The sequence below is a fragment of the Lissotriton helveticus genome, chromosome 1_1, assembly GCF_964261635.1.
Source record: "Lissotriton helveticus chromosome 1_1, aLisHel1.1, whole genome shotgun sequence".
NCBI classification, from domain to species: Eukaryota; Metazoa; Chordata; class Amphibia; order Caudata; family Salamandridae; genus Lissotriton; species Lissotriton helveticus.
In genome coordinates, this window is record NC_136057.1 from 1,637,871,429 (window position 1) to 1,637,884,084 (window position 12,656).

The window sequence follows — 12,656 nt, forward strand, 5'->3', positions numbered from 1 at the left end:
CAGGCGTAACGAGGAGAAACATTTTCAATTCTCCTTGTTTTTTCCTCTTTCCATGTACAGTGCATTCTGCAGCACACATAGAAAGAGGAAAACCCCAATCTCCTCTCAGGATTGTTTTTGTGCAGGAAGGTGCCCCTTCCTGCATAAAAACCTTCCTGCCTATGTTGACGCTAGGCAGCAATTTGTTTGCCAACATAGGGGGAGAAGGACAAGAATGTACCATATTTCATACATAAGATGCATGCCTGCCCTTTCACATTGGCTGAGGGCAGCGCAGTAATAAGACTTGTGGTGCTGCCCTACACCAGTGCCTCACAAATGGGGCCCTTTGTTTGTAGCCACACTTTGGACCACGCACCCAACCACTGTCCTTTAGTTTACTAAACACGGTTTAATTTATTTCCCCAATGTATAAATGATTTGCTGTGGGAATTGGGGGTGTTTATGGTTGTCGATAGCTGGCAATGATGAGGAGGCCCAAGTTCTAGAAATCTTTGTCAGGAAGGGGTCCTTACGTCTAAAAGTTTTTGACAGGGGGGTCTCGGCATCAAAAAGTTTGAAGACCTCTGCCCTAGGATAAAGGAAGAGGTTAAAAAAAGTACAGAGAATGGAGGTGCAGTGTATATAAAGGGAATATAACTAAGGAAAGAACTAAGATAAGAGGTGGGTGTGAGAGATGATAGTATAAAAGTACAGCAGAGAGGTGGCAGACAGATAATGAGGGCAGAACAGCAACAAAGAGCAAGAAGCTTGGGAGAAGAGGACCAGCACATGCAACAGGCTGAATCAGTGAGAGAAGGGAAGAGTCTGGGCAGAGCCGGCTCTAAGCATGGCAATGTGGGCAGCTGCCCAGGGCCCTTTGCTCAATTTGAAACCATGGAACCCTGCTTCTGAGTGAAATGCCACCACAATATCAGTCAGCCCACCTTCCAATCACATCACAAATGTATTTTTCAAGGGAGGTGTCCTGACCTCACTTATCCAAGGGCATGGTGGCATTTATGTGGGTGCAGGGGTAAGGAAAGGAAAACAGTGTGTGGGGAAGTGGGCAGAAGTAAAGCCAACAAATGTGTTGGCTCGCAACCTCAGGAGCAGGGTGTTAGGAGCCCGGCAGCACCTCACTTAACAACCTGCCCTGAAGCCTTGTCTGCCTTTTCTGTTTTGCTTTGCAAAGGGCCCCTTTGTTCCAAGGACCACTTGGACATTATCAGGGGAGGATAGATGGGTTGGGGAAAGAGGAAGCACCCAGAAAAGACTGATATGGCAGGGCAAGATTTAGCACAGTTCAGTCCCCTGGGCCTTGAAGCGCTGCGTCAGGCTGCAGGATCCAGGTAAGGGGCCCCTTTCCGTGGGCCGTGCTGCTGTTAACCAGTACTGTGTGGCCCAGGGCTGGGGGCACCCCTCTCCTTGGCCTCAGTGCTTTGAAGCCCAGGGGATAAAACTCCCTGACCTGGGCTTCGCAGCACATGGATTAGTTTAGTGGTAGTGGGGAACCAGGTACAGGTCCTGGCGTTAGCTCAAAATCCTGAGGTTCTGGACAAATCATTAAACCTCCCCCTGACCTTTTGCAATGGGATTGGTACTATTGTAAAGCACTCCAAAGACTTTGGGCTGAGTTTGTGTTATATAAAAGTGCGAAGAAAGGAACCACAGCGCCATGTCACAATCACCTCACATTCTGGCACTATCCATCATGCATGACACGTGAACCCCCTGCTGATTGGATGGGTGGAACAGTGGGTGGATGGAAGTGTGAAAGGGATGATGGACGGATGGAGTGAAAGGGTGGGTGGAGTGAAAAGGTGGACGAATGAGTGAAAAAATAGATGAGTGGATGAATGGATAAGTAAAATGGTGGCTGCAAGGATGGATGGAGTGAAAGGGTGGAATGATGGAGTGAAAGGATGGATGGAAGGATGAGCGAAAGGATAGGTAAATGTGTGAAAGCATGGACGATGAGTAAAAGGATGGGTGTAAGAATGACCAGATGAGTGAAAGTGAGGGTGGAGAGGTGAAAGACAGGATGGCTGGATGAGTGAAAGTGTAAATGGATGGACGGATGAGTGGATAGATAAATGAATACATGAGGGAAAGGATGGATCGAAAGTGTGGCTGAATGGATGAGCAGTGAGATTGATTGATGATCAAAAAGATGGGTGGATGGATGAGTGAAAGGGTGGATGGAGGGATGGATGAGTGAAATTATTGGAGGGCTAGATTTGGATATCGATGGGAACATGGGGATGGACAGACATACAGAATGGTGAAAGACTGAATGGTTGATGAAAGAATGAATAGATGACAGAATGCAAATGGTAAATGGTGGATATCAGTAGGTGGATGGGAGGATGAAAGCATGAATGTATGGATGCTTAGATGGAAGAGACAAGAGAGTTCTAGTTCTAGGGAGGGTTGCATTGGCTTGCTATGTGCCAAAAAGGCCTTGGTACAAAGTGGGGGGTATTATAATATAATTTTCTGGCTATCCCGTGCCTATGTGTGACATTTCTGTGTTTGCCCTATGTTTACTTATGGCATACCTACATCATATGCATGACATTTTGAATGCCACCCAACATCTACTTGAATGTTACACTAGTAATTGTAGATTATAGCATGTTTTTTTTTAAGTGTGGGGTTCTATGGAACGCCTTATAGTGCCACGAGATGTGCTTGAAGTGTATATTGTGCGTGTAACAATGGGCAAGGTGTCCAAAATAAATAACTATACTAGTGTATCAAACACACACACTTGCGTGAACACACTCACAACAAGGCTGTCCACTGCCTTAGCCTCACAACTGGCTTCACTAATGGTTCCAGAATAAGGGCATCATCAAACTTTTGTCCTGTCACAGTGCAAGGGATTTATGTGAAACCTGTAACTCCCACTAGCACAGACTTCCACCAGAGAATGCCTCAAGTTGCTTCTTTAAATCACATGTAAACAGTTTTGCCGTTATTTTCTTGCATTCTGGAACTTGAGTTTTCCTTTTGCTATCATGAATGCAGCAGCACAATACCCAAATGAAAGGAATAAATCAAATTAGGTATAAGTTTGGGAATTGTAAAAACTCACATTTCAAACAGCCTTTTCAGTACAGGGATAACTTTAACCCTTCCATGATGCAGCGTCACATGGATGCATGGTGCTCGTGACTACATGCTTTGCTTTGTTTCTACAGAACTCTGCTGCCCTTTTAGTTCTAACCTGTGATTTATAAAGCTTTCTAATACAAATTAAAAGGTACATGTATTCAAACTCAACTTTATTTCGCTATATCAGTTTGCATAATTATTCCCATAGTGATGACTTACTGACTGAAGTACTTATAAAGCGCTTGAATGCCGTGGCGTCTTGGCGCTATAGTGACAAAGAGAGCGGTGGGAGCAGATCTTAATGCGGAGAGAAAAGCCAGGTTTTCAATGTCTTTCTAAAACATAATTTAGATTTTTGTGAGCGCAGTGCAGGGGGCAGAGAGTTCCATAGTCTGGAAGCTTGGTACGAAAAGGACCTGCCACCCCATCGCATTCTTCTTGTTCTTGGCTGACATATTAAATCATGATTGGCTGATCTCAGCATACGCCATGGCACATATCGAGGGAGGAGTTTGGGAAAGTCGTCTGGTCCCATACCGTACAGGGACTTGTGGACCAGACAGAGGGCCTTAAACTGTATTCTGCACCTCACTGGGAGCCAGTGAAGTTCCTTGATGACTTTGGACATTGGGTGGCGGTGGGGTAAGTTCAGCAGAACTATGGCTGCGGCATTTTGAATTGCCTGCAGTTTGTTCAGTTGTTTTTCTCCTGTGCCCAAGTACAGTGAGTTGCAATAATCCACTCGGGACATTACCAGGGCACCCATTACAGGTTTTTTTAACGTGGGGGGATGTAAGGCAGAACTTTCCTAAGAACCTTGATGGTATAGAAGCAGGTGGAAGTTACCTGGTTAATCTGCGCTTTGCAGGAAAGATCTTTATCCACCAGGAAGCCAAGATTCCTAACCTTATCTGCAGGACTCGGACAGGAGCCCACCTCCGGAGGCCACCAGAGGTTGCTCCAGACGGACGGTTTCTGACCGAACTCGATTATCTCGGTCCTGTCCGTATTTAATTTTAGAAAATTACAGCTCATCCAATTTTTTACATCGAGAAGACAATTCTTAAAACGCTCTGCAATGGCTTCAATAGACTGGGATACTGACACTACAATTTGAGTGTTGTCGGCGTACGACACTAATTGCAGGCCGTGGGATTGAAATAAGGCAGCTAAAGAGGTAACGTATAGGTTAAACAAAGTACGCGACAGCGCCGAGCCCTGAGGCCCCCACCTGGGAGGGAGAATTCGTCCGATTGAAAACCTTCCCAGTGCACTTGTTGAATTCGGGAGTCCAGAAAAGATGTTAAAAGAGTTAGAGCAGTACCGGCGAAGCCTAGAGTTCTTAATCTGTTTAACAGAATCGAATGGTTCACGGTAGTAAAATGAGGGCCGTTCTACCACCCTCGTCCATTGTCCTTCGAATGTTTTCGGTTGCCATGATCAAGGCAGACTCTGTTGAGTGGGAGGAGCGAAAGACATGCTGAGAGGGGTCTAGGAGCTTATTGTGGTCAACATACTGCATCATTTCTTGGTTTATGGCTTTTTCCAGAATCTTGGCTGGCAGGGGTAGGCAGGATATTGGCCGGTAGTGCTTAAGTTCAGTAGGATCCAGCGAGTCCTTCTTAAGGATAGGCCGAATGCAGGCTTTCTTCCAGCTACTGGGGAAATCACCAGTGGTGATAATATTGTTTATCAAGGTGGTCAGTGATGCCATTCAAATACGATTTTGGAGTGCTCTGGACCTTTTATCGTGCACTAAACTGGAAACAATCAGTTAACAATGAGTAAGGAAATTCATCTTTGTGAGACCTGTGCCTAGCTTTTCCATTCAATGTGACAATCTACTTAATACAGCTTTAAAATAGACATACCTGTTTCATTTGGGTGTTTATCTTTTTATCCATGTGACTAATTTGTACATATAAGGTCCCTGGGCGATACAAAGGAAGATTAGAAGTCCTGTGATGTCACTTTTTGTGATGTCACATGCAAATTAGAGGGGCCTCACTTCTTCTTTTTCGGCAGGGCCCCAAAAGTCCTAGGACCCGCCCTGCTCAGGAGCTTTGACTTGTCTGCTCTAATATTCGATTACCCTGTGAATGTAATCCCGGCCTGTTCTTATAATCTAAATGGTAAAATGTGTCCCATACGTTCACTCTTTACAATTACTTCAAGATATTGAGAGTGTTCCGGTCTGGCTGCCTTAATCACCTTTCTCTTTTTAAGCACCTCTCTCATTCTTATTAGCAGCTGTTTATGAGCTTCAACCAGGAGAACGGGGAGCCTTTCCCACACTAATAAACATGTCTTCAATTGTAATGTAAGTGAGTGCTGGAGTCATTCATTCGCCCACCTTCATTTGTATGGTGTAACTTATGGGAGCCCCACAAATTGTTTCCTATAAAGCATCCCTCACTATCTAAAAAAAAGCAAAAATCTGCTAGAACTTAAAGCATATAGGGCCATATGTATCAAGGAACCATTTTGCGATTCTGTAATAGCGATTTTTAAGAAATCGCTATTTCAGAATCGCAAAATGGTATGTATCAAGAAAAATGCATTTTTTTTGCGATTTCCTGATATTCCTTAATTGCGAATTCGCAAATTGCGAATTTGCAATTAAGGAATACTTTCCCATTCATTTCTATGGGCCTCCTGGCCCATAGGAATGAAGGGGAAATTTGCGAATCGCAATTACCTAATCGCAAATTGTGAATATTTTCAAGGGTGCAGGGGTGACTGAAGAACACCCTGCTGCACCCCTGAAAATGACATGTGTGCGCATATGGCGCACATACATGCCCTAAGGGCATGTATGAGCGTCACATGGCACCTTTTGATTTTTTAAAAATGCTTTTTTAAAAGAATTCGCAACTTACCACCAACTAGAAGTTGGTGGTAATTTGCGATTCCTTAATGGCATTTTAGCATGTTTTTTTCCTTGATACATTGCATTTAAGGAATCGCAAAATTTGCAATTCCTTAAATGCAATCGCAAAATAAGGAATCACAAATTTTGCGATTCCTTATTTTGAACCACATTTTGCTTAATACATACCATTTAGCAAATTCGCGTTCGCAAAGGCCGAAATTCTGCGGATTTCGGCCTTTGCGAATGCAAATTTGCTTGATACATATGGCCCATAGTCACAGTATTATTAATCAAAAAGAATCGTTCTGTCAAATATGGTTGCCAAGGAAGAGGATACTGCGGCAAGAGGGCTTCAGATACATGCAATAAACAATGCAATCAACATGGATTATGATCTAAAACAACCTTAAGATATACTTATGCTGTAGCACATGACACTAGATCTAGAGCAACCAAAACTATCCTAATCTTAGAATCGTGCTTGCGGGAGGCTAATAGGTGGCACGATGGACTGATGAAGTCCAGGCATTCACTAGCCCACAGATTCCATAATATGTAAGTCTGCAGCCCAAAGATGATGCAGTTTATTTCCATTACTTTTACTGGATGCATCATAAGTGGGAACTAAGGGTAAATAATATTCAAATAACAATGAGGAGGGTCAAGGGGGGAATATTTAATGACCGTACAATAATATCATCCCCAATATCATATATATAACAATAGATATCAGTAGGTCAATTGACCTACTGATATCTATTGTTATATATAAATTAATATTCACACATAAGAAGACTAAGCCCCCCAATTTTTTCAAGTTCCGGAATTTACTAGGAGAACATAACAGGGTCATATGTGTTCAGACCATAAACTGAACATAAAGTAGAAATTTCGCAGACTAGCAGATCCTGGTGATGGCCCACCAACCTTTGATTAAGCTTTCGAATAATGGCCATATCAATAGTGCCCTCCGCCAAAAATTGCATCTCCCCTGATGAGGGCCTCTTGCGTCGTGGCAGTCATGACCTGAAAACCCAAGTATTAGGATTTTTCTGCCTAAACAATTCCACCCCAGATTAGAAAATCTCCTCACGCACAGTTTATATTTTAACCTGCAGTTTTAAGCCATTTAATAGTCCAAGTTAGAATGTGGACTCCATCCCTCTTATTTTATCTGGCATCACTTACTGCTACATAAATACAGATTTGAAGCCAGCTAGCAAATCTTTCTTTTTTTCTCTGACCCATAACCACACACCTATTGGAAGGTGTTTGCTCTTCTTCTGAGATTTGCTTCCTCAGTGAGCAAGATACCTCCTGAGCCCACTTGTCCGTTGTTATATTTCCACAAATCTTTTAACCATTGAGTCCACTTGTTTGCACACCTTTCGAAAGCTGTGTTGATTTTTAAATTAAGTACCTTTAGAGACACATAGGGGGCCATTAGGATGGCGGGCGGACGGCAGTGCTGGGACCGACAACCTGTGGTCCCGCCCCGATGATTAGGATGCCACCGCCACCGTGGCGGTGGCATCCTCCATTCCCAGCATTGTGGCGGGCGGTGCTCACAGCACTGCCCGCTCCAATGCTGGGAATGCACTGCATGCATTGTCATGCACAAGGTGACAGGTACTGCGAGGTGCCTGCCACCATGTCCATGAAAATGCAGGTGGGTACCATAGGTATGCCCCATGTGCACCCCTCACCCCCCAGATTCCCTGGGGGCCCGCAACCGGCCCCAGTAAGAGCCCTCTACATGCCTTTCGGTGGCAGGCAATGCCGCCACCGAAATGCATGTTTCTGCCCCCATACTAATATGGCTGGCGTTGTCTAGCAGACAACGCCACCATAATAAACCATTTTCCGCTCAGTCGACTTGTCGACCAGGCGGAAAAAAGGCAGATGGTCTTCCCGTCCGCCGCGGTACACCCCGCCATACTAATGTGGCGGGGGTAAATGGGTGGCGGGTGGGGAAGGATGTTGGGCAAATCGCCACCGCTATGCGGGCGGTGGCGATCTGCCCAACATCCTAATGACCCCCATTGACTTTCCTATACTATTTGTGATGAGTAGTGAGTAAATCATATATAGCAGCCAGAATGTTTTCATGGGAAGGTCCTCCAACAGCCTACTTAGCCTCTCAGCAGGGATCCTCCGGCTGTTACTGTTTCATGCCGGAGGTGTTAGGAATGTTAGAATTGGGGAAGGCATGAGCTCGTCAGTCGAGTAATCCAATGCAGCATTCCCTTCATCATCATCTTCTTTACACCACACAGGAAATTGATTTGTAACCTTATCCATAGCTTCCCTCATTGAGATGGCTGCTTTTTTGACAACATTCAAATCAGTCCTGTGCCCCTCCAATTCAAAGCCTGATTCTCTCTCCTCCCAATCTGTTGAGACATCAGGCAGTGAAAAAATAATCCAGTTCCTAGAATAAAAGGTCTTTTGGAGTCTGATTAATTATCGGCTGAGGACCAGCGTGGAACTTGGGGAGCCAGAACATCGCTGGTTGTACCCCTTGATATGGCCTCCGGCCATTCTCCCTACAAATAGTGCCAATTGCCCCAGCGAGGCTAGAATCCCATGGAATTACTGGAGATGGGAATGTTTTATCATTGATGGGTATATGTACCAATAGTTCCACTATGAGGACTCTTAGTTGTGATGTAACCCGGGGGGCTGGGGGGGCTCTTCAACCAAACAGGTAACTGATCGCTTCCCTCAATGCTACTTCCCACTGTATTGCTTTGAGCACTGCAAGGCAACAGCATGCTTTTCTGTCATTCACCTAGAAGCTGGTAAACAAAGGGAACCCTCACTTTAGTGACGTGTGTCCGTCCTTTGTTTTCGCTATCCACAGAAGCAGAGGGGCCATCCAAAATCCCGGGGGCCTCATTTATGAGGCTATGCGTCACTTTTACGACGCTGGTGCGTCACTTTTTGTGACGCACCAGTGGCGTAAAAAATGCACCTTGTTGTGCCATATTTACAAAGTGATGCATCTAGGTAGATGCGTCACTTTGTAAACCCCTGCGCCACATTATACCTGTGCCAGGTATAATATATGCAAGGGGGCGTATTGACGGAAGAAAGGGTCGTAGAAGTGACGCAGTAAAATCTATGTGATTTCACTGCGCCACTTCTAGGACACAAATGCATCAAAAGACTGACGCAGGCCCTTTCACATGGTGCTTTCCCCATGTGAAAGGATACATTGCTGGAGTTGCGTCCTTTCACATGGTGCTTTCCCCATGTGAAAGGATACATTGCTGGAGTTGCGTCACTTTTGTGACACACTCCAGCAATGCGCCACTTTTGCGCCATACAGATACGTCAGAAATACTGACGTATCTGTAACTCCTTGCACAATGATGCGTCATACTGTCAATATGACGCATCATTGGTGGTGCAAGGAGGGCGCAGTGAAAAGTGACGCATCGCTGTTTTCACGCAGCGATGCGTCACTTTTCATAAATGAGGCCCCGAGAGTCTACATGGACGCTGTGGCGGGTGAGACAGGAGCTGGATGGAGAGTCTGCATATTGTTCAGGTTCTTGAGGCTGTGATGTGTGGCCTGTAGAGACCTTGACCTGCACCTGGAAACTACAGACAAGAAAACAGCAGGGCCAGGTAGCCCCTCCACAGTTCAAGCAGGCAGATGTCCGAGTCCAATTCTACCTGCAAAATTTCACACACTAGTGTCCACCAGAGATCCATCACCTTATCACATGCCCCTGCGTTTCTTCTTCGTATGGGCCGAGTCTCCCCTGCGGTAAATCAGGATTCAACCTCTCTTTGAAAAGCGATTCAGATTTGAAGTTATTTGTTAGTTCCCACCTACCTATAAACGTTCACTCCTTTCTACACTGTTTAAAGAACTTTGGGGCATATTACTAAGGGCAAGTATCGCCGCTTTTTTCGGTGAATTGTGCCGAGAAAGCGGCGATATTGCTAGAGCCCTATTAACAAGGGCATTTTAAAGCCTGGCGCAAGCCCACTTTGCATGTCGGCGATAAACATCGCTAATGACATGCAAAGTGGGCGTTCCCACGTCCAACCACATGTAAAATGTGGTTGGAGGTGGGAACACCCTATTACCTAGGCAGGCGTTGGGAGGTCTCCCAACGCCTGCTCTGACCAGGTGTTAGGGCATTGATAACATGGGGGAGTGGATCATAAAGCTGAATCCACCCCCCCATATTATCAAGGAACACATTAGCGCGTGAAAACAACGTTTGTTTTCATGCGCTAATGTGCCATATCGCCGGATTTCAAATCGCCTACGTGATGCGCATTGATAATTGCGCGCTAAAAAGGCGATGAAATCCGGCGATAGCCGGCGATATGGGGATGTGCGTTGTGTGTTTACTAACGCACTTTTTGGTAATATGCCCCTTTGTTCTGTAGCTAACATACCCTGTATTGGTAAAGCGTATTTGCAAGGTGAACATTCCCCCAGAAAGGTTTCTTGGAGCTTCAATAACGGATGTTTATTGTTACTCAACTCAATGGCACTCATCTTATTGATCTCGGGAAAAAGAAACAACCTACCTGTGACCATGAGGACTTCCCTGGGATAACAGTGCACTGAGGCACACCACGATATTTACTTGCAGCAATATGTTCCAGATTCAAATATGACCTACACAATCCCTTTTTCAGAGTGTATTAGTTTGGAAATTCATAAACCTGTTACATTCAGTAGAACATTGTAAAAGAGTAAGAAGAGGAAATTTTTTTTTGTCTGAAATAAAGAGAGTTTTTCATCATTGTGCACATCCACTAGGAAGGATGAATTAAGCTAGCAACCTTCTGATTTCAGAGCATTACAAGATAATACGCACCACCATCCCTGTTCGGAGGAGGAAGCAGTGCACTGTCTGGGTGACGTCTGCCGCATGAATCTGGTTGTGGTAAGGATTCTTGTATTTACCATACCCGCCTTCCAACAGGTCCAGCAAGCTCAAGAGGTATGCAGCAGGGATCTGTGAAGACATGGAGAGAGGTCAACATGTGTGGCAGGAAAATAATCTAAAAGAAGCAGGGGAGTCAAAAAGGAAGAGACTCACTCAGCAGGAAAACACGGATAAGAGAAATAGATCCAATGATACAGCGACCACTGGAGGAAATGAAAATGAAAAAGAGAGAGGCAAAGACAGCTGAGGAGAAACCAATGAAGGGAAGCAATGTTTGGCACACAGAAACATAAGTGAGCATGACTATAATTCTATGGCTTGTCTTCTCCAGAGATTATTAGACATAACACCTCTACACCAAACGAGCATAGTCAAAGTAGTATGAACATTTCAAAGAGGTAGTGATATAGAGATTTGGTCCAGAATTGTAAAGGTATGGGTCATGACAATGAATATTATGGTTTGACATCAGTGATCACAAAATCATATATGCCTTGTGTATTTATCATGGCATTCATTACATTAAGATAGCCCAAAACACCACTTCTATTCTGTTTCAGTGCTGTGGATTGAGAAATGGTAAAACAGAGCACCTGCCTAGAAATTAAAAAAATAAAATGATGAACACAGACTGGATAGGAGTAGGATGCAGAGTGCATTGAAGGGTTCACTGAAATAGCCAAAAGAGATAAATATAGCAAGCAATGTGCATTGCGGGTGTGGTACGTCACTTAGACTTAACTGTCTGCTGTGTTGGCACATAGTAGCTCATTGTGTAGGTCTATTGCGTCATAGCGGTGGAAGAAAGTGGGCTGCACGCACGGCAGCCTAAAGACACCTAAAGAATTATGAATGCTACCACTCTCTGATGGACACAGCGCTACCCTGATAAAGGCCGACGTCTGCCTACGCCAACCCAAGAATGATTTTATGTGCCGTAGAGATTGGCTGCCCCACACACTGGAGCATACTCCTAATTGGCTGCTTACAACAGCACACATGACGTTTTGATCCCACAGAGCCTTTTGTTTTGTTCTCTGAGTGGGGTAGGTCTACGATGGCTACTAGGGTCTTTGATGGGCCCAAGGGAGTGCTTGCAAAAACCTTTCTGGCACCCGGTGCACTCCTGCGCTTTACACTAAGGTCCCAGATACAAGAAGGAAGGGTGAGTTTGAGGTACTTAATTCTCTTGGTAAATAGTGGCATTATGGGGTGCAGTATTGGAGGCAGAAAATACCTCTAATTCAGTTTTTACCCATGAAAATAAGGAATTAAGGGGCATATTACCAAGGAATAGCGATATTTATCGCTAAACACGCTTAGCGCATTTTTTTTATCGCTGTCTATTGCTGGATATGTTAGCGGAGAAAACATGCTATTAGCAACGTTTTTCTCCATTGTGCTAAAATATCCAGCGATATCGGCGAAATGCGTGAATATCGCTGAGAATACAGCGATATTCACGCATTAGCAGCAAAATACTCTTAGCCATGTTATCCACCTCCCATTGGATAACATGGCTAAGAACTGGTCTGAGCAGGTGTTAGTTTTTGGAGATATTCGTTCTTACCGTGAATATTTCCAACGCTACGCCTGCCTTGTTAATAGGCGATAGCGACGTTATCGACTGCTTTCAGTCGCTAACGGGTTGGGTACGCCCACTTTGCATGTCATTAGCCATAAACATCGCTGACATGCAAAGCGGGCCCCAAACCGCTCGCTATTGCCTAAAAGCTGTCGCTAACATCAGTTCGCGACAGCTTGCT

The 12,656-nt window shown here is 44.8% G+C and overlaps 1 protein-coding gene across 1 annotated transcript in view; it reads right to left on the reverse strand.

Annotated features, from left to right (window-relative positions):
• The window catches only part of PDE1B (phosphodiesterase 1B), a 1,091,117-nt gene that overhangs the window by 461,756 nt on the left and 616,705 nt on the right, over positions 1 to 12,656 (reverse strand). Inside the window, exon 6 of the mRNA XM_078688664.1 lies at positions 10,819 to 10,959. Within this exon, the coding sequence (XP_078544790.1) occupies positions 10,819 to 10,959 (141 nt within the window). The remainder of the gene's footprint in view (positions 1 to 10,818; positions 10,960 to 12,656) is intronic.